Raw genomic sequence first — 22,586 nt, forward strand, 5'->3', positions numbered from 1 at the left:
CCGCCTCTAAAACGATTGTCCAAAGGCTTTTGTGTCAGCGATGTGTTGATCTGCCTAATTAATGGCACAAAAATAAGTAGGTTCTATATAAAATATTGAAGTTTGGGTCTCGAGCGTAGTTAATACGCATGGTCGAAGTACGTTAAAAAGTGTGAAAAGAAGGGTTAAACAAGAAACGAGGAAAAAAAAAAACGACACTATAGCGCGGTAATTCTTGCGTTTATAGCAAATAACTTGAGCCGTCTCCGTTAACTTCATGTGATAATTTCTTGCGCTAAAGGTGTTTTCGTAACATTTTTTTTTGTTGGGGTATTTTGGTTGAAACTGTTTTTTTTTGGGGCATTTTGGTTCCCCACCCTTATTAATATGTTTTTGCTTGGTAACTTCAATAATTACTTGGTATGGGGGCATATACTGGGAGGCCAATTTGTGAGTATAGAAGTAAATGTGGTGCTTGATATATACTGGAAGGTTTGGACTATAAATAGAAGCCAAAAGGCAATAAGTATTTAATACTAATAAATCTAGGATTTGCAGTTTCCCTATTGGCCGGTTAGGGGCATTAAATATGTATAAGCATAAGTATTGGGGGTTGGGTGAGTAGTAAGGGATATAAATGAAATTGTAACTGCCGGTGAATCATTAAGTTGATGGTAGTTGAAGAATGAAGTCAGAGCCCTAAATAAATGCTAAAGAGATGAGGGATTGGATGAACAAAAACGAGAATACATTTGGCCAATTGGGCAATAAATTATGTACCTAAAAGAAATGGACAGTAAATGAATTAGACATTTCTTCATTTGTAGTCAGAGATACGTTCTAGATTTTTAGTAGGCTGATTTTGGACCCTATTTTTTTTTAAGTCGAAAACGAAACATTTGAAGGTAAAGTTGAAATTAGTTTGTACTTTGTAACATTAGAAGGGTTATATAATCGCCAGTATTTTTATCGCCAATTATCATCCCCACCCCCACCCCCCCTTTTTTTTTTTTTTTTTTTTTTTTTTTTTTTTGGATTGTCCTTCAAAGGCACTAGTCTTTAATTTTTGCCCCTCAAATTGTTGGTTTTTTTATTTTTTGCCTTCGCCCAAAAATTCATGGGTTTCGGGTTCGAATCTCCGCTCAGTCAAAAAAAATTAAAAAAATCACAAGGGCAAGTTGTTTTTGATTCGTAATAGCAGAGTTTTTGATTTAAACTCTACCTTGGGCGTAAAGTTTGACTTATGCTGAAGTGCAAACCGCTCTAAGGCAGGTAGCAAACTCGCCTTATAAGGTGCAACACTACGCGTTATAAGGTAGCAACTCACACGTGCAGCAAATTCTCCGCTTCGCGAATCCAAACTCAGCCTTGTGAATATTTTTTTAATTTTTGACTGAGCGGAGATTCAAACGCGAAACCCGTGAATTTTTAGACGAGGGACAAAATTAAAGACCAGCAATTTAAGGGACAGAAATTAAAGATCACCTCCGAATAAAGACAATCGTGCAAATTGCCCATCTTTTTTACATGTTAAACAGATTGATCCATATTTGATCTGGTCTTAAGTAAATCAGTAACCTAAACCGTTTTTAACCGGACAGATTGGACCAACACCCTAATATATTGGGTCATTTGCATTTTTGTCCTTATTTTGTGTTGGTCTTTAATTTTTGGCATTCAAATGGGCTGATATTTAATTTTGGTCCTTCAAAATCGAAGTTATATCTAGAGAGGTAAGTTATACATCATAATATCCATAAATTATGCTCACGCCCTTAAAGAATTTATGTCCCACTAGGCAAAAGTCGATTTTGAAGGGCAAAAAATAAAGAGCAGTCCATTTGAAGGGAAAATCATGCAATTACTTCATATTTATTCATTCTGACAAAACTAACGAACAAGTATAAGATTATGCTGCAGTATGAAACTAAGGACCATTTGGCCATAAGAATTTTTCATTGTTTTTGAAATATTTTTTCACTTTATTTGAAAATCAGTGTTTGGCCATGACTGTTTGAAATTTGAAAAACACTTAAAAACTTATTTTCACTTTCAATACATTCAAACAACTAAATTTTATTTGCAAAAATTATAATCAAACACAGCTCCATCTTCAACTCCAACTTTAAAATTCCAAATAAAGTGAAAAATATTTGGTTTTTATTGCCAAACGCGTGCTAAAACTAATGCAGTCAAAGACATGTACTCCCTCTGTCCCACTTATTTATGGATTAAAGTTCAGATTTTGAGTTTTAATTTTGATCATAAATTTGAACATAGAATCTTAATGGCTTTTGAAATAAAATATACATATTAAAAAAACTACTAAAGTGGGATGGAGGGAATATTGCTTTAGGCACCAACAAAAGAAAGTTGAATTGATGTGGATAGGCAATCCTTTAAGACCAAAACCTAATATACATAATGGCAAGACTAAAAAAGAGGAAACTCGAAAGACACTTGCAGGGGACAGTATCATAGCAAAATAAAAAGGGAAACAAGTGGTCTAATAGATGCACAGTAAACAAGTGAGACCACACCACATGCGGCAAGCAGACAGTGAATTTGAAAACTCTTTTAATGGTAGGCACACAACCTCTCCATTGTGTCTCTCTAGTACGGCACAATAGAGAGAAAGACCTCTGCTACATTGCTCATGTGCTCTCATTAATTTCCTTTGACTAGTAACAACATCTTGTTGAATTAGAGTCCAATGGTTTGTCTCCCAACTGAATTCTCCTTTACTATTCATCTGCTTTACATTTCCTTTCATGTTCTTAAAGAGTGCAAAGCAGCATAAGCTTTTCCATAGCAACATTAGTTGTTTCATATTTGGTTTATCAAAATAACATAACAGCATATCACAAACAACACGTTTCAAAATTTAACACCAAATGAAACTGTATGTTGATTTTTAAGACTGTTTTTTATTTGGTTCCATTTATTTGGAAAACCCCTAATGAAGGGAAATTTGTAATTCAGCTGAGCAAACCGGTTTTTTGAGATGTTCAGCGCGAAATAGGGATTAACAGGCCACTGTAACTGAAAAGCTAGAGTGATTGAATAAGAAGCTAACTAAAGTTTTACTCAATAACTCAGAAGCTATCTATGACAAATGGACTTCGAGGCTACCTTGAACATTTGGTCAAGCTAGCTTAGCAATAATGAAAACCATTTATTTTTGAAGTTGCCTCTGCGTTAATGAAAATATGATAAACAGTACGCTCTTCAAATAATTTGTGCACCATTTATAAGGTTGGACATGGATGTCGAATCTCAAAAGATAAAATGCTCGAGAAATGAGAAAAGATGCTCCATAATACAGGGTGAAAGCAGACAACATAACAAAAACATTCTCAAACCAGACAAAGTAAGATTTTGCAGTGGATCATATACAACAGAACCTACAAAGCATAATCAACGATAGCGGGAAATGAAACAAAAGAAAGCCATTAAAGGGCAATTTACTAAACTGAAACATCCAATTCCATTATGTCTAATATAACTATTTTTCCCCTTTTATACGGCTCATGAAAACACTAGTCAGAACTGCTTTCAACTCGAAAGATGCTTTCAGCAACTCCAGTGCCTGCAAAATCATAAGAACTCTCTAATTAAGTACTCTCAATTTATATGATACACTTTCTTTTTTGGTCTGTACCAAAATGAATGATACATTTCTATAATTAGAAATAATTTAACATGAAGCTTCCCCTTTTAACCTAAAAGATTTACAACCAAACAAATATCGGTGACTTATTTTAGACCAAAAAAAGTATTCTTTTTCTTAAAACAAGGTATACAGTCAACCGTATCACATATATTGGATGGAGGGAGTAAATAATTAACAAAAAAAAGGAAATAAGAAAAACACATAGGCAAAATTTATTGAGACTAATTTTTTTACACTAACCAAGTCAGTAAAAGAACAGTACTAGTAGTAGTTACATATATAACAATCGATAGAGTAAGGACATGACTTTACATTGCTAGTGTAATAATTAAATCCAAGTTAAAGTGTTTACCTCTTCCATTCCAAAATCTACCACTTCCTCACGCAGGACACCAACATCCTTGACATTAAACTTGTTGAGAAGTGTAATGCTAGAGATGGTGGACATAGGCTTAACGACCAAGTCATCCATCACCATGTATGTCACCACCTCCTTCACAAAACCCCTTGCAGCTGTCCCAGCAGCTCCATCCACTGTCGGTCGAGCAACATACGTCAACCTTTTTGTCAAAAGATTTTGACACCTTGGGCATCTTGCACTAGGGTCATCACAAACATAACTGCAGTAATCATCACGAACATAACAGCCGTTATCAGTATAACAGCAGCTGCCATTGGAACCGCCATAAAAAGTCTTCTCTGTAGTCGGAACGTCATTAAGCAATAGAAAAGGAACTGAAGATATTCCGACTGAAGAGTTGGGTTTCAAAGGATATCTTTGCCTTGGTTTGACTGAATATAGGTGTCATTCAGATTCTCCACACTATCGTATAGGTTAGGCAAGCACCCATTCATTCCTTTTTCCTTGAGAAGCCTAATGACAGTACCCACTGGCAACGAGAGAATGTGAAAGAGGAAATCAACACAATCCTTTTCAGCCTCTGCAAATAGTACTTTGCCAGCCTCGCTATCGATCAAAAGCTTCATGCTCAATTTGGTATCAGAAGTCGTCATTGTGGTTAGCTGACTGATAATTGGGAGAGGGGTTCTAGGATCAGGTGATTCTCAGTCGTTGAAGACCTACGCATTTATAGTCCAATTGCTGCATCATCATACTTGTGACCAGTGTTTTAAAAGGTGGGAGCGTGGGGCGAGACAAATTATTTGTTTCTGTCAAAAAGGGGGTGGGGGCAAATAAATTGTTTGTTTCGGGCAAAAAGGAAAAGTAAACAGATACAGTGACGTCAAAAAGGAAAAGTAAACAGTGACGTCAAGCAAATTATTTGCTTCGGTCAAAAAGAGGGTGGAGCACTCGGGTAATATGTTTGTGCCTCATGGGTAACTTCAACAATTATTTGGAATGAGAGCACATACAGGTAATTTTTTTGATTTTAAGGGGCAATTCCTGTGATTTTCCCAAAAAGAAAAAACTACTAATCATTTATTCTCACATGTGTTGTAAAATCAATCTAAAAGAAGCTATGACAATATATCGAAAAGATGAAAGCGAGTTAACAACAAAGTGACAAAGAGAGAGAGAATTTCTTATTTCTTCCAAGTATAAGTGTCTCTTCATATCACATCACATACCTCTATTTATAATATTACATAGGTAGAGTTACAAAAAGATGCTTAAAAATGACATTAACCAATTGACATCATGGGATAGTTATGGGGGAGATCATGGGGTGAGAGTAATGACCACATAATGGTGAGGAAGTAATGGAGGATTAACTATACATCATGGAGAGAGTAGTGGGAGTTAATTCTTTAGGAGTTGGACATCATATTATTCTAATATTTCATAACACTCCCCTGGATGTCGTCCATAGATAATGTGCCTCGTTAAAAACCTTCTTATTTAAAAATCCAATGGGAAAAATGCTAGTGAAGGAAAAGAGTACACATATCTTATAATAAACATTGTCATTGCCTCGTTAAAAACCTTGCAAGGAAAACCCGCGGGGACAAAACGCCTACTAAGGGAAAAAGTACGGCGCGTATTATACTCCCCCCGATTAAAACATCTCTTCATTAAGGAGACGACGCGGCCAAGTCTTGCATACCGGCTTCTTTTACGTTGAAGATCGTGTTGTCCGGAAAAAGAACTTTGACGAAATGTGTTGTATTATGTCTCCTTTGCTATATCCTTTTCAATTGAGCTATGCAAGCTTTGACAATAATATTGTTGAAATCTTCATTTCAAAATAAACATCATCCGTTGCAAAATGTCTTGAATTATTGGTCTCACTTCTAGACACGTATTCCGACTTCCTTTGTAAGTAGCTATCACCTGGCGGACTTGAATAAGTGTCACTAATTGACTGCCATATAGAACGTCATAATGTGCAGTACCCTTACATGCAAATCGGTAACTCGCTTTGAAGAACAAACTTCATATAATAATAAAAATAATGTCCTGCATTTTACATTACCAACAAAACTTTGATAATATTTGTTAGGATAAACAAATCTATATTAATAATTTCTTTTGCAGTATGCAATACAATATACTCATCATTATAATGAGGTCAAAATGATGTTTATTTACATTTAGCGACATCACAACCATTGGGGTACTCAATGGAATCGCTTTAACCTATATAAAGATTTGTGAAGCTTTATTTTCGTAAACCTTTAAATACTTCAAATCAATTTAAATCCTATTTATTTTCTTTCGTTGTCTATATAACCATATTGACAACAATTAATTATATGCATTCAAAATTTTCATATATTGCCAGACTGATAAGACAACTCATTGCTTCCACCATAGGAGAATACATACATCTCCATACAATAATGTCAGGATTTTTTTTTTTGCGAAAAATCTTTATGCCACAAGGCACAAGACGTACTTTATATTTACGGTTTTATTTCTCATTTTACTTTTCGCACAAGAATCCATTTGTACCCTCAATCGACATTATACCTTGAGGTCCTTGGACTATACGTCCAAAACATCATTATTCCCAAGTGTGAAACAAAATATACTTTGACCGATATTTTATTTGGCCAATCATTATATCTCGTCCACATTCTTTGACTGATTTGAATTCAAGATCCTCATCACCATTATAATGTTGAGCGCTACATTATTTCAAAGATACCATCGGCGGTCATTTGATATCGGTTCCAATGGGACATAACTTATCGAGATCTCTTCATTTTTTTTTTTTTTATCAATTTCAAAAAATTCTAACCTTTCCCAAGGTTTTATGAAGGTTATGTCGTGGTGCTCTTTAGAGCACTTGCCTCATTATATGACCATCTTAATTGTTTGCTCCTCTCCTTCTTCAAAGAATTTTACTTTTGGAGCAGTTGGTCTATCGCCATAGACTATGTCCTTCAAGGATTTTAATTCTAACCTGAGCATTTGCTGAATATGGAATATAATATTCACTTTTGGGTCAGCAACTGTGTCTGGCAATCGACTTGAATTATATTTTGAACGAGGATCATACCAGTGATAATTCATTACATATACCTTATTTCCCAGCCGCTTATCATCCCTCCCCCTAATGCTAGGTAATCTAACATTTACCTCCCAACCTTATTTGGGACCCATCTATGTGCGTTGTGGTGGAGCAATTAAATCATATACCGCACATTCAAATTTCTAGATGGGAATTACTTGGTTCCTGACCCTGAACCAATTGTGATAGGGAAGTTATCATAACTTGTTATTTGATGCATAGCGAGTCGCTTCATATTATATAACATATCTCATCCCAAATTTCTTTTCGGGAGTTTTGTTCTCTTAACCAATTGTTTAGCTATAATTGGAGGCATACAATTTCGCTAAATCAACTTGGATATAAAGCAAAATATCAATATATTTTTCATAGTTTGGGCCGTGCTCTTTATTTAATAATTTGAGCAAACAACCTTAAAAATCAAATTGCAAGTTGATATCAATGCACATTGAGACCATAACATAGATGTATCTATTAAAACCATATAATTATAAACCGATCCACATGGTGTGATTGGGGCCTATATATATATCACCTTTTATATGTTCCAAAATCATGGGATACAATCCCAACCTTAGCCGGTAAATTAATCAATTTGTCATCATGAGAACAAGCAAGACAAGAGAATTCTCAAGAATCTCTTTATTTCTTCAAAATATAACCATATAAATTCTCAATTATTTTCGCATCACATTTGAACCGGGATGGTCAACCGATCATGTTAACCTTCATAAGCATGTGATTCCATCATGCTTATATTTATGTGGTACAAATTCGAGAGAAAAACGGCAACATTTCACATACATTTTGTTTCCCGCTATAGTTGTAGTAATATATAGATATTAAAACTTCCCATAATTTATAGTTTCAATATAATTCATTTCTGGCCAATGTCTTTGAAACTTAAAAAGTTTCTTTTGAGACTTACTACAACACCAATATTATGGACAATTTCATTCCTCCGGGTAGTAACATATTAGCTTTTCCAAAGCTCCCAATTAATTATGTACACATATTTCATAATACCATCCATATGGTGTACACGTCCTTTTAGGGAGTAATTGTCATTATAGTCATGACCAAAACCTTTATAAGCAAGATTTATTTCTTGCTTCTACCCTTTGGTAATTCATGATAAAACACACCACAATATTTGTGACGTACTCAAAGTACGTGACCAAATTATATGACTATTTATGCCAAAATATTTTCTTTTATTTCTCTCGAACCTCCCGTAGAGGTGAGTTGCGGTATTTATCTAATAATACATGAGCACGTTCTTATCCATGATTTTACACATTTCACTTTCAAAAATAGGCGAGCATTCACGATGCTTATCACAAGTCACATTCTCCTCAAGAAATGGATTATAATCATATATACGTGCTTCATAAATTTTCATTATAAGCCCACTGTCTTTATCATATTCATAGATCCACTTCGTCATCACTTTAAAATTGTATTCCTTTCTTTTGATAGAGGATTTATAAAATTTTATCAAATTGGGTCGCACGACAACCGTGTGTCTAATAACTTTTCATAACATATTGATGAAAAAAATCACCTTCACCTTTAGAAGGACCATTTAGAGAACTCACAATGTTCTTGCTTACATTACCACAATGATGATTAATATTATTTTATCCTTAGCCATGTCCACGTTCATTCGTTTAACCACTTATTTTCATTTAGACTTATTATGAACGGCTACTACATTCCCCTCACGGAATGGAGCATATCCAAGTGGATGGGCTTCACAATTTTTCATCAAATACACATTATTTTGCCTTTGTCATCATTATATCGTAAATATGATGCAATGGGACTTAGACCTAACGGCATGTTAGCCCATAATTCAATGGGACTCGAACCCAACATCTCATCACATGGTGCACCGGGACTTTAACTCGATGTCTTACCCTCTAGGTGCGATGGGACTTGAATCCACCGTCTTACCCTCGACCAATGGCATAATAGGCCAAAATGCAAATGAAGTTGTTCAATGGGGGCCTAACTTAGCAGAACTTTTATGACAGTATCAATTTATCAAAAAGCATAAACACATTTAAGAATTTATGGGAATATCATCATCAAATAAACAACGACCAGACAAAATTTCATGCTTTTTATATTAAGACACAAGCATGATTCAATAAGTTGTAAATGAAATGATCCCATATAGAAGTTTCGATTCTGGGCGGATCATATACTTCAATATAATAAATATCGTTGGGCTCTAGAAGAACTGAAGCCTGAAAGGTTCAGTTTCAGTAACTGAGTTGTCCTCCTAGAAAATTAAACTCCAGTAATATTAATTATTATCCAGTACGTTTATATGAAATTCCAAGGGTTCATTACCAATAAGCTCATTTTAAATAAACAGAATGACACAACTTTTGCAAACTGTTAAGGAAAAACTAACGAGAACATTACAAAGTATGGCGTTATCAACCAATATGCCAAATTAAACTCAATTAGAAAATGAACATACAAACCAAATAGGACAGCAACACACAAACCAAATAGGACAGCAACACACAAAATTATCCATTACTGCTTTGGGACATGATCTTGAGAAGAAAGGTCTTCAACAAATTCTCTATTGCTAATGTTATTACTATTCTTGTCACAATCACTGTCAGTTATGCTGTGTACTATTCTTGACACAAACACAAATATGTTTATCCATAGTTAAGATGACTGGAAGGGTATGGACAGTAAGGACACATAGTGAAAAGTAACTTATGCAACATAGGATATAATTAATTAAATTGTGTGCAATAGTTAATTCCATGCGAAAGGATATCTTTGATTTTTAATTCATGCTATAAACTACAGCAATATTAAGAAGTTTTTGCCTATGTAGAAAAATCGATATGTTAAAGACCTTACTGTTTTGCCAAATTCAACTTTAAGACTGGACAAACATATATGCTAAAACACAAAACAGTACTAGATCCAGAACTTTAGTATGCAATATTTCTAGGAATATTTTAAACGAATCTTAATCACATACTAATTAAATATTGTTTTTTTAAAGCAGACTGGATATTTATTGACCATTGTCATATGCTAGTTATGCTAAGAAAATTAAGTGAAGGAAGCTAATTACCTCACATCAGAACTTTCCCGTGTCAGAGCTACTTCAAAGATTAAACCTGAATTGGATAATCTCAATTGGTTTAGAGACTACGTCTTTGATAACGTATTGTAAAATCAATCTAAAAGAGTTAGTACAATATATCGAAAAGATGAAACGAAAACAATAGTGACAAAAGAGGAGAGAATTTCTTATTTCTTCAAGTATCAAGTGTCTCTTATTATCACATCACATACCTCTATTTATAATATTACATAGAGGTAGAGTTACAAAAGATGTCTTAAAAAATGACATTAACCAATTGCCATCATGGGATAGTTATGGGGAGATCATGGAGGTGTGGGAGTAATGACCACATAATGGTGAGGAAGTAATGGAGGATTAACTATACATCATGGAGAGAGTAGTGGGAGTTAATTCTTTAGCAGTTGGACATCCACCATATTATTCTAATATTTCATAACAACATGATATATATTATATATTAATGGAGCATCATAAAGGACACTTGGGTTATATAATCACCATGCATTTCATCACCTCCTTCACAAAACCCCCTTAGGCAGCCCCAGCTCCCTTCACTACCGGCGGAGCAACATACGTCAACCTTTTTGAAATATAGGTGTTACAAGTTGCACAGCACAGATAGCACTAGGGTCATCGGAGACATTAATGCAGACGCTGGAGTATAAGGAGGAACATTTATAAACAGCCCTTTGAGTTGGAACGTCATTAAGCAATTGAAGAGGAAGTGAAGAGATTCTAAAAGGACACTCGGGTTTTAAAATGATATCCTTCGACGACTGAATATAGGTGTCATTCATATTCTCTACGCTTTCATAGAGGTTAGGCAAGCACCCATTCATTCCTCTTTCCTTAAGAAGCTTAATGACAGTGCCCACTGGCAATGAAAGAATGTGAAACAGGAAATCAAAAAAATCTTTTTCAACCTCAGCAAACAGTACTTTTTTAGCCTTGGTGTCGATTAAAAGCTTCATGCTCAATTTGGTCTCAGCAGTCGCCATTTCTGTTATCGGAGAATGAAGAGGTGTTTTGGTATTTTAAAACACTCGGGGAAAAGAAAACGAAGGCAAAAAGAAAAAGTAAACAGTTACGTCCGACAAATTGTTTGTTTTGGTCAAAAAGAGGGCGGGGCACTCGGTAATATGTTTTTGCCTGGGTAACTTCAATAATTACTTGGTAGGGGGGCATATACAAGTAGGGCTGGGCATATTTCGGTTCAAACCGATCGAACAGAACCGAAATTAATTTCGATTTCGGTTTATTCGGTTCGGTTCGGTTTAAATTTATAAGATTTCAACAATTCGGTTCGATTTTCGATTTATGCAAAATTTAATTCGGTTAAACCGAAAAATCAAATTTTAACAAGCTATTTTTTTCTTGAAACATATATATATATATAGGGCTTCTGCCCATAAATAATAAACTAAAGAGGCCCAAATCCCAATCCCAAAATAAAATATCCAACCCAATTAGTAGCCCTTTTAGCTAATGTTCCGTGTTGGCATCGTGTTATATATATATATATATATATATTGTATGTCTCTTTTGGTCTCTCTATATGTGACGACTTTATCCCGTTCGGATGTACTAATGTTGTTTGTTTCCCGTTTCCTCGAGCTTAGAAAACATTGCTCTAATTTTAGCTTATGTTTGTTAAAAATTGCTTGAAATTGTCCAAACGCCTACTTGTGGCTGTGGTAAAGTTTTCATATCTAAACCGAATAAATTGAACTGAATAAACCGAACCGCAATTGCAAAAATCGAACTGAACCGAAGTTATTTCGGTTTGGTTTCCGTTCCCATTTTTTACAAACCGAAAACCGAAAAATCGAACCGAATTTGTGAAACCGAGCCGAATTTACCGAATGCCCAGCCCTATATACAAGTAATGATTTTAATTTTAAGGGGCAATTCCTGTGGTTTCCCCAAAAAGAAAACCACTAAACCTCTGTACTCACATGATATATATTATTTACCATAAAGGACAAATTTATTCCTTCCGGAGAAAAAAGTTACAAAAAATATAACAAATTGAGTTAAAGCTTAATTTTTATATTAATTTTATCAAGTTAATTTTTACAAAAAAGAAAAATTACAAAAAATAAAGTCAAAATTAAATTCTAGTTTTATTTTATTTTCAAAAGAAAAAAATTCATAAGAATATATTTTCTATTAATTTTAATTTTAATAAATAAATTAGTAACTTTAGCATTTATCTTAATTACTTCTTGTTGTGATCTAATTATTTAATTTTTTATTTTATTATTTTTTCCAAATTTTATATGAAAAGAAAACAAAAACAAATTAAAAAACAAAACTAGAAAAAGACAAAATAAGAAAAGAAGACAAAATTAAAAAAGACAAAAAGGAAAAGAAAACGAAGGCTAAAAAGAAAAAGTAAACAGTGACGTCAAACAAATTATTTGTTTGGGTCAAAAAGTGGGTGGAGGCACTCGAGTAATATGTTTGTGCCTCATGGATAACTTCAACAATTACTTGATATGGGGGCACATACAGGTAATTATATTAATTTAAGGGGCAATTCTTGTGGTTTCCCCAAAGGAAAATCACTAGTCCTCTATACTCACATGATATATATTATATACTGATAGAGTATCATAAAGGACAAATTCATTCCTTCAAGACAAAAAAATAATAAAAAATATAACAAATTGAGTCTAATTTTAACTTTTGTATCAATTTTATCAAGTTAATTTTTACAAAATATAAAGTCAAAATTAAATGCAAAGTTCTATTTTATTTTCAAAAGAAAAAAAATTCATAAGAATATATTTTCTATCAATTTTAATTTTAATAAATAAATTAGTAACTTTAGCATTTATCTTAATTACTTCTTGTTGTGGTATAATTATTTAATTTTTTATTTTATTGTTTTTTCTAAATTTTTATATTAAAAGAAAACAAATACAAATTGAAAAACAGAACTAGAAAAAGACGAAATAAGAAAAGAAGACAAATTTAAAAAGACAAAAAAGGAAGGCTAAAAGGAAAAGTAAACAATGACGTCTAACAAATTGTTTGCTTCGGTCAAAAAGAGAGTGGGGGCTCTAGGGTAATATGTTTGTGCCACATGGGTAACTTCAACAATTACTTGGTATGGGGGCATGATAAGTTGGTATTTTACTAACTTATCTCTTCTTTAATCTTAAATTTTTGCTATGTTTGTTTGAGAAAATAGTGTATCTAATGTTGTTTATTTCATTTTACATGTTTTGTATGATTGAGAAGTGATCAGAAGAAACCAAGTAAAAAACAAGTCAAAAGAGGCCAAATTGAAGAAAATGAAAAAAGTGGCTAAAAATGCAAAAATGGGCCAGATTTGCAATTTCGAAATTTAGTAGCTGTTTTCATCATGTTTTGAGTTGGGAAATTTGGAAATTATAAAAGTGAAGCTTAGGGCAAAATATCTTTCATCTTTGGCCATTTAACAAGACTTTTGGGAGCTAGGTTTCATAAGCAACACTTTGGAAGAAAAGTTTGGAGGAAATGATTCTTTAATAAGCAAACTCTTAACCCTTTCTTCAATTCCTTGTTATGTATTATATATTTAAGTGTGTTGTATTTTATTCTCTCGCTTGAATCTTGTTTATGAGAATATTCATTATCAAGTGTTGAATTAAATCTCTTGTTTTGCTTATGTATTGAACAATTTTTATTGCTAATGAAGTGAGTCTTTGTTTTTTTAATTAATCTTGATCTTTAATGCTTCTTAAGGGATTAGCTAACCCTAGGACTCACCCATTTACTACGATTTGAGATTAGAAGAGGAAAAATGAGGTTGGAAAAGATTAATTAACAAGGATTTGAGGCTTTAAACCTCATATAATTACTTGAGCTAGGAATAAGATAGTTAACTTGAGGTTAAATTGATTGTGCCAAATACCACACTCTAAGGCTTGAAACAGCTTAGAGCGAAATTCATTGATTTGGTTGGAAGAATTTTCAATGAGATTTTCGAAAAATCATGGTCTATTAACATAAACTCGCTCTTAGTTGTAAAATCGTAAGATACATTGGATCGTTACTTGAGTGTAAATTCCCTTGTATCCATGCTTGTGGCCATTGATCATTTTACTTGCGGCCATTGATCATTTTACTTGCTTTCCAGGTTAGTTTTTAAATAAAAAACCAAATATTGAAAATGTGTTTGGCTTAGCTTAGTTGGGAATAAATCCTTAACTTTCTTAATCGCTTTCATATTGTTTTCTGTGGGATCGACCCCGACTCGTAGTTGAGTAAATTATATTTTGACGACCGTGTACACTTTCTCTTTGATGAGTGAATTTGGACGTTATCAGGCCACATACGGGTAGTTATTTTAATTTTAAGGGGCAATTCCTGTGGTTTCCCCTGTTTAGTATCTCACTATCCAAACATAATGTAGAAAAATGATGTCCAATGTGTATAGACTCATGAATTGCACTATTATTTACATCCTCATATATACACAGATTAGAGTCATCAAAAATAATATTATCTACTTCCTCACAAGACTCTAGTGCACTTGTCTCAACATTGGCATCATCAAGAAAAATATGATTTAATGATTTGCTCTCTAATTTTAGCTCCTCAATTTGGCTTTTAAGTACTTTTCAGCTATACAAGACTCATCACAAAACTGTTGAGCATTAAATGCATCAATCTTTGCACTCAAATCCTTATTCAAGTAGTGAACAGCCATACAAAAACTTTCAACCTCACGTATGAACTCACACTTTTCTTTAGCTAAGTGAGTAAAACAATTTGAGTGTATATCACGTTGAGCAACATATATTTTAAAGTTGAACTTTTAAGATGCCAAGTCTTGAGCAGATGAAAACGCCATGTAAAAATTATATATATATATATATATCAAAATAGTGACCTAAAAAAAAAAAAGAATCACAAACTTCAATAGACTAAAAGGAAGAGTCTAATCTAGACAAACAGTTAATTTTTAAGTCCCCGGCAACAGCGCCAAAAAGTTATTGCTCTCAAATGCACACTCAAGTACATGCGGTCGTACAAGTAATATAGGATTAAAGTCCAAATATCGTACCCACAGGAACTTATGATTAACTATTTATTAAATTAAACTAATGCTAATTATCTAAACAAGAAATAAAATCCAAAGTTAAATTTATAAACTAACTAAAAATAAAAGAAAGAAAATAATGAACTTTAACAAAGTAAGACCCGTATTTATCGGAGAAGAGATAAATCTAGGGCTATGACCACTAACAATCCGGTTGAGTCTTCTAATCGTACAACTATTTTATTTCCCGAGTTACTAGTTGACGGGTTAATTACTGCTTTATGAGTATCTTCGGAGTTGCTCACAAGCTTATAGATGTTACTCTAACGCCTATGGTCATGTAAAATTAGAAGAACACATTTATAGCTCTGTATTCAACTAAGCAAGGTTAAAGGGTATATTCCTATCTTTATTAGGGAAACGATTATTAGAAGTAAAGACTATTTATTCTTATTACACATGGAAATTCCTATCCCTAGTTCAATTGTACATACGGTGATAGTGTTATTGTGCGATAATCAAACAATTAAGACCAAGAATAAATAAATAACCCCAAAAATGGAAAACCAATAGATATAAACGATAATCAAACGTCAACTTTCATGATAGCGTCAAAACCCTAGAACTATAAAGTTTAGCTTCACATAGACATGGAGGAAAAATAACAAATCATCCGATTAAAAACGTAAAAACGAGTACTACAGAGAAGAGAAGGTAAAATCCTGTAACTACGGCTTCCACGGCGGCTCTAAGCTCTCTCTAGGTCCAAAGTTGTGAACTCCGAGTTTTAAGTTATCCAAAGTTATGTAAAAATCCTATTTTATGGACTATTTATAATTGTATTAAAAAGCCTAAACGAAATAACCGAGTTCAAAACGAATTGAAAAATATTTAGAATCCGAAAATTATTTGAACCCTTTACACTGTGCACTGTCCACCGCGTTAACATTTGACGCGTTCCGTGGTGCGTCGCATGCCCAGGTGCGTCTCTTGCTTCATTCTCAATTTCAATAGTTTCTACTTTTTCATTTGTTGTCTTCCTCTTCCTTATTTTTATATAAATCCTTCATCATTATTTCTCCATCTTGTCTCCCCTCATTTTTTCTATTCTTTTTTTCCTCACTTTTTATTCAATTTCGGTCCGAATTTCTTTATCTTCACACCGCTTTATTTCTACACAATAAAATATAATAATAAGCATAGAGTTATATAATAGTACTCAAAAAACAATTAAAAATACTAAAATATGAGGCAACCAATGAATGAATATATGAATTTTTTGGCCGAACATCCGACTTCACCATTGTACATAACTTATCCTCATTGTCAATTTTCGATTTGTTTAGCAATTGAAAGTTGATCGTTTTCTATTATATTGAATATATCTCATTATATCACAATAACTTTACCACTTGAGTTACAAATTACTTCATCTATTTGGTTTCCGACTAATTTAAAAAAACGCCTCACCTCCCCTATTCTTATTAAATTCCCATGGCTTCATCCATCCCCATATAACATTTTTTAGCAGTAAGATTATGGCCAAGACGCTGCTTTTTGTCAATAATATATAGCAGTTGATGATTATTTGAATGTCAGCTAATAGTGTCATGAAAATTGGTCCCTTTTGTTTTCAAACATTTCAAGATATATATTTTTGGGGCATTTTTATTTTACAGTGAATTTTTTTACCATTAGAATATTATTGTTCATTTACCTTATGCAAATTGTTAACTTTAATTTGTCGTGCTTTTGCTGCAAACAAAACTGCGTTAGTGTCGTCTTCTTTAGTTGGTTGTTTTATTAGTCACTATTTTCCATGTCTTGAATACCTAAGTTGAAATGTATATTGTATCTTTTTGCTTGGATAGTTATTCCATAGTATAAGAAAGTTAAGAAGTCAATGTAACCACCGTGGGAGAACTTTCAAGAGATTTCTACCGAGCGGTTTGGTATATTGGTCAAATATCCAGCAAAGATTAAATTAACTATTGAGGTAACACATTGCTTCTTCTTTCTTTATGTCATTGGTAAAGCACCAGGAGGATTGCACCTGGCTACATTGACAGTTTGCATACTCCCAATTAAGCATTATTGGCCCGACTTCTGATCTTTTACTAATTCATGTCAAGTCTTGACCCTTGATCTCCTACAGGTTCGTCGTCCAATATTCATGACAAATCACAGACTTTAACGGGGGAAGGGAAAAAGAACAAAGATAATTAAAGATGTTTTGGAAAATGAAAGGCAAAAGTCAAATAAGATAAATGTATTTGTTGATATACGCCGTACTCGCGAGGTACCACATAACTTCACTGAAGACCAACACAGTTGAGAAGCTAAAACCCTATAATCTACGCCTCTGACAAGGATCTAAGCTATATAATGTCTAAAGTTATAACTCCTGATTTAAAGCTTATCCTAGTTATGTGAAAATCACATCCTTGAACTATTTATATGTGTATAAAAAAGCTTAGACGAAATAACCGAGTCCAAAATGAATTGGGAAATATTTAGAATCCAAAAATTTTGGACCCTGCGCATGGCAGATTTGTCCACCGCGTCAACGTTTGACGCGTTCCGTGATGGCATCACATGCCCAATCTGTCCTTTCGTTCACCGAAGCTCAATCGTTTCTTCTTTTTCATTTGTTGTCTTCTTCTTCCTTATTTTTACCTTTAAATCCTCCATCATTATGTCTCCATGTTGTCTGCAAATGCGCTATTTTCTTATTCTTCTTCCACGTTTTATTCAATTTTCGTTCTGAATTTTTTATCTTTTGCTCTTTATTTCAGACAACTTGACAAAATATAATATTAAGCATAAAGTTATATAATAAAATTACTAAAGACAATTAAAAGTACTAAAATGTAAGATAAAATGGAATAAATATATGCATTTTTAGCTGAACATCAAACTTCTAACATTGTACATAACTTATCCTCATTGTCAGTTTTTTCCTTGATTCGTTTCTTTCTATTTGTTTAGCACTGAAAGTTGATCGCTTTCTATTATATTTCTATGTAATATATCTCATTATATCACAATAACTTTACCACTTCAGTTACAAAATACTTCACCTATTTGGTTTCCCCACTAATTAAAAAAAAAAACGCCTCACCTTCCCTATTCTTAAATTCCCATGGCTTCATCCATCCCTATGTTAACATTCTTTAGCAGTATGGTTATGGCGAAGACGCTGCTTTTTATCAATAATACTAAAAAAAGAAAAATCCGTGCTCTTGGGGGGCCCAATCACACTATAAAAATAATTGTTTTGATTGTGGCATGACACTATTTTTGTTTTTCATTTAGCTGTGCTTTAGAATGAATGACATATGATGACTATTGAATGAAATTTGTAATGTATAGTAATCATAAATTATCATATATCGTAGTAGTATTTCGGGAGTTTTTTTTTTCTTCTAAGAGACTTTTGTATTGCTACCTTGCTGATAATGTAACACAGGATTGGAGAAGTTCAGCTATATATCTTATTTTCTTTTTAAGTTTGTCAAAAATATTTATCCACAATCACGTCACTCGTAAAACAATTATAATAAATTTCATAAAAGTTAAAATTCACTAATATATGTGTTAATTCATATTTTTTCTGGGGAAAAGCCCAGCCTATAGCGTAATGTCAAGAACATATTGTCATGATTAGGTCACAATACGAGATAAAAGTATGCACTAATTAATTATGATGTAATGACAAGAGTGTATATGAAATTACAGAATTTTAGATAAATTTTTATCCGAAGATGAGCTCTATGCCTTTATTTCAAAATGTAATTACTCGAATGTTAATTTATCTCCTAAGGAATAAATGTCTTTATCTTGCTATACTGTTAAACAAAAAAGGCAAAATGAAGTCATTTTTTGGGTTTAACAGCTTGAAGAGCAAGGAGGCGCATAGAATGGGGTTAGTGTTGTAGGTCCCACCGCGTTTACATGTTCAGTTAAAGGCGTCTCTAAGCAACTTAATGACATAAACAAAGGGAAAAAAGCAGCGGACATAGCGGGTGTCTCTCTGACATCACTCCTATTGCTTTTAGAATATAAATTGTCCTCCAACTTTCCAATAATTACCAAAAGACATATAGCCAAACTATGTAATAAAAGTACAAAACAGGGGTAAAATTGAAATAAAAAGTGATGGATATGATTCATGATGATATAAGCAAAGGCTAATTTAGTCAGCACACACAAATTTCATACAGCAGCTACAAAGGCAAAAAGAATGAAGCCAATCATATTACTCAATTTTACCTGAAATGACCATATTGTCCCTCAAAACCCAAGCAATCATGCTGACCTGCTGCCTGCTAACTCCCTCTTATTAGATAGTACAGTAGAATAGAATATAGAGGCGGATAGAGCATTATAACTAGGTGTTATTGAACCCCAAATTTTCAATGCAAGGTGTAAATTTTTACACATAAATTTATCTTTTCATAATTTTAGAAATATAATGGTTTGATACTAAAAAATTTAAAATGTTGAATCTCTAAAGTTTAAATCCCAGATTCGCTTCTGTATAGCAGTTGATGATTATTTGAATGTCCGCTAATAGTGTCATGAAAATTGGTCCCTTTTGTTTCAAACATTTCAAGATATATATTTTTGGGGCATTTTTATTTTACAGTGAAATATTTTACCATTAGAATAATATTGTTCATTTAGCTTATGCAAATTGTTCCCTTTTATTTGTCCGGGCTTTTGCTGCAAACATAACTGCTTTAGTGTCATCTCCTTTAGTTGGTTATTTTTTTAGTCATTATTTTCCATGTCTTGAATACCTATATTGTAATGTATATTATACTTCTTTTTGCTTGGATAGTTATTCCATAGTATAAGAAAGTTAAGCGGTCAATGTAACCACCGTGGGAGAACTTTCAAGAGATACTCCTTTCAAGCGGTTTGGTATCTTTGGTCAAATACCAAGCAAAGATTAAATTAACTACTGAGGTAACACATTGCTTCTTCTTTCTTTATGTCATTGTTAAAGCACCAGGAGGATTGCACTTCTTGGCTTCTGATACAAAGTTTGCACACTCTCAATTAGGCATTATTGGCCTGACTTCTGATCTTTTACTAATTCATATCATGTCTTGACCTTTGATCTCCTACAGGTTCGTTGTCCAATATTCATGACAAATCACAGACTTTAACGGGGAAGGGAAAAGAACAAAGATAATTAAAGATATTTTGGAAAATGAAAGGCAAAAGTCAAATAAGATAAATGTATTTGTTGATTTACGCCGTACTCGCGAGGTACCACATAACTTCACTGAAGACCAACACAGTTGAGTATTTAAGTAGGAGTTGTGTACGTATTTGTTGTTGTCGAAATCAGAGGCGGATCCAGGATTTAAACTTTAGGGGTTCAGTCTTTTAAGATTCCTAGTTGAACTCATTGCATTTTTAAAGCTATGGGTTCATATCTGCTATTTAATGCAATTTAACAAATTTTTACACATAAATTTATGCTTCACGTTAAAAGTTTGGGGTTTAATTGAAACCCCACCTATAAGCCTACATACGCTCCTGGTCGAAACATAGTTATTTCTTCTTTAACATAATTATTATATGTTTAATTTTCTTATGTCTAAAAATGACTAATGCGTATGATTGAGATGTTTTATCCATGGGAGATGAAATTAAATGGTATTCTTTTTTTAAGCTTTGTCTCTGCAGTTCAAATTAAAGCTTAATAAATATCATACGAATTCCTGTTTTGGTTTGATTTTTATTTTAGGTTTAGTTTTTGAATGAGTTTTTCAAAAAAACTATATGGGAAATTATAGACCCTTATGTTTAGTTCCTTTTGAAAGAAAAATTAAAGATAACTTTTGTTTTTAAAAATCATAATTTTTTATTACTTTAATATTCAAATATTAGGAAAAATTAATAATTATAAAATCAAAAAGATATATTACGACCGCGCTTTGATAAGTTTACTAGTTCGTTGAAAACGCAGGCTACTGAGACACGTTGAACAACGCAATATTATGCTTTCATATAGCTCATCCAGATTTAACTCTATCAAAATTAAGAATAATAATTGCTGTTTCATAGTTCATCCAAAGTCCCCACTGGCTGATGCCGTTACACCAGTACATTACAAATGAGCAACTCTTCTGATTAATAAAATTACAGCCATGGTTTCTTGTTTGAATTAGTTTGCAAAACATCAAGATTTAATGTGTTCTTTTTTTTCTTTGGTTGGGGTGGATTCACAATTTTTGTGTTGGTCTTTGTTTATTTGCTTTATCAGTGTGTTATAAGAAGAAGGTAATCCCGCTTTCAGTTATGTTGTCGGCAGAGTGAAAAATTGCAAAATCAAAATGAATAATTTAGGGGGTAAATCAAAAACACTGAGAGGATAAGTTGCAAACCAAAAAAAGATTTACACATCAGAATATACAAATTAAAGCGAAGAAGTCGATATATGATGAATAGTACTCACAATGTCAAGACAATGTGGAGCAATTTAATTACAACTTACATTAGGATTGCCAAAAGAGAAATAGTACAAATAAGGAGGCGTTTGGACATGCGATTTGAAATCATGAGACGAAATCGCCCGTTTGGACATGTATTTTATCTCATGATTTTAAACCATGGTTTGAAATCCCAAATCATCCAAAAAGGCATGATTTGGGATTTTCAAATCATGGTTTCAAATTTTTTAAATATAAAACTTTACCCATAAGTTAATATTTTATTAAAAAAAGACCCATAAGTTGGTAGATATTGTTAACAATTACTCCCACCAACCATTTACCAACCTTTATTTATATCTACCATGTGGAAAGATTATATTAAAGAGTAGTTACATTACTATTTATGTTAAATTTTCTTTTTTATTGAACTAAAGTTTGATCAATTGATGTTGTATTTTTAGAAAACGCCCAAGTAGCATTAATTTTGTTATATTTATGCTCGCTTCATTTGGTAAGATTATATAAGAATTAAGAATATTTTGATAGTTTTCACAACTTGTGAGATTTTTATGTCTATAAAAAAAAATACAACTTAAGAAATCCAAATTACATGTTCAAACATGATTTAAATCTTGGTTTCATCTCATGATTTCAAACCATGTCCAAACGGCTCCATTCTCACTATGTATGAATATTATCGCGTAATGAGATGAATTTGCAGCTGCACTGAGCCAACAGATTAACTTTAGTTAGCACAGAAGTACGGATTAACTACAGAACAGTGCGCTAGCTCAAGCTTACTCAGCTTGCAATGGCTATTCATGTACAAGGATTACATTGTTTCAGTATT

General features: G+C 32.9%; 1 protein-coding gene and 1 long non-coding RNA gene across 2 annotated transcripts; both read right to left on the reverse strand.

The window, feature by feature from the left end:
• Nucleotides 1–3,279: 3,279 nt before the first annotated feature.
• On the reverse strand, nt 3,280–4,986 carry LOC132054612 (uncharacterized). The gene is made up of 2 exons (XR_009414334.1): nt 4,005–4,986; nt 3,280–3,568 (listed from the first exon to the last, which is right to left on the reverse strand). It is a non-coding gene; the product is annotated as an uncharacterized LOC132054612 (long non-coding RNA).
• Nucleotides 4,987–10,830: 5,844 nt separating this feature from the next.
• Nucleotides 10,831–11,253, reverse strand: LOC132053955 (uncharacterized). The gene has a single exon (XM_059446043.1). The coding sequence runs from the start codon at nt 11,251–11,253 to the stop codon at nt 10,831–10,833; it is 423 nt and encodes a 140-aa protein (XP_059302026.1).
• Nucleotides 11,254–22,586: the final 11,333 nt, after the last annotated feature.

This window comes from Lycium ferocissimum, chromosome 4 (genome assembly GCF_029784015.1).
Source record: "Lycium ferocissimum isolate CSIRO_LF1 chromosome 4, AGI_CSIRO_Lferr_CH_V1, whole genome shotgun sequence".
Taxonomy (NCBI): Eukaryota; Viridiplantae; Streptophyta; class Magnoliopsida; order Solanales; family Solanaceae; genus Lycium; species Lycium ferocissimum.

Excerpts from the sequence above, each read along its gene's own strand:
- LOC132053955 (XM_059446043.1), bottom strand. The coding sequence starts at position 11,253 with ATGGCGACTGCTGAGACCAAATTGAGCATGAAGCTTTTAATCGACACC.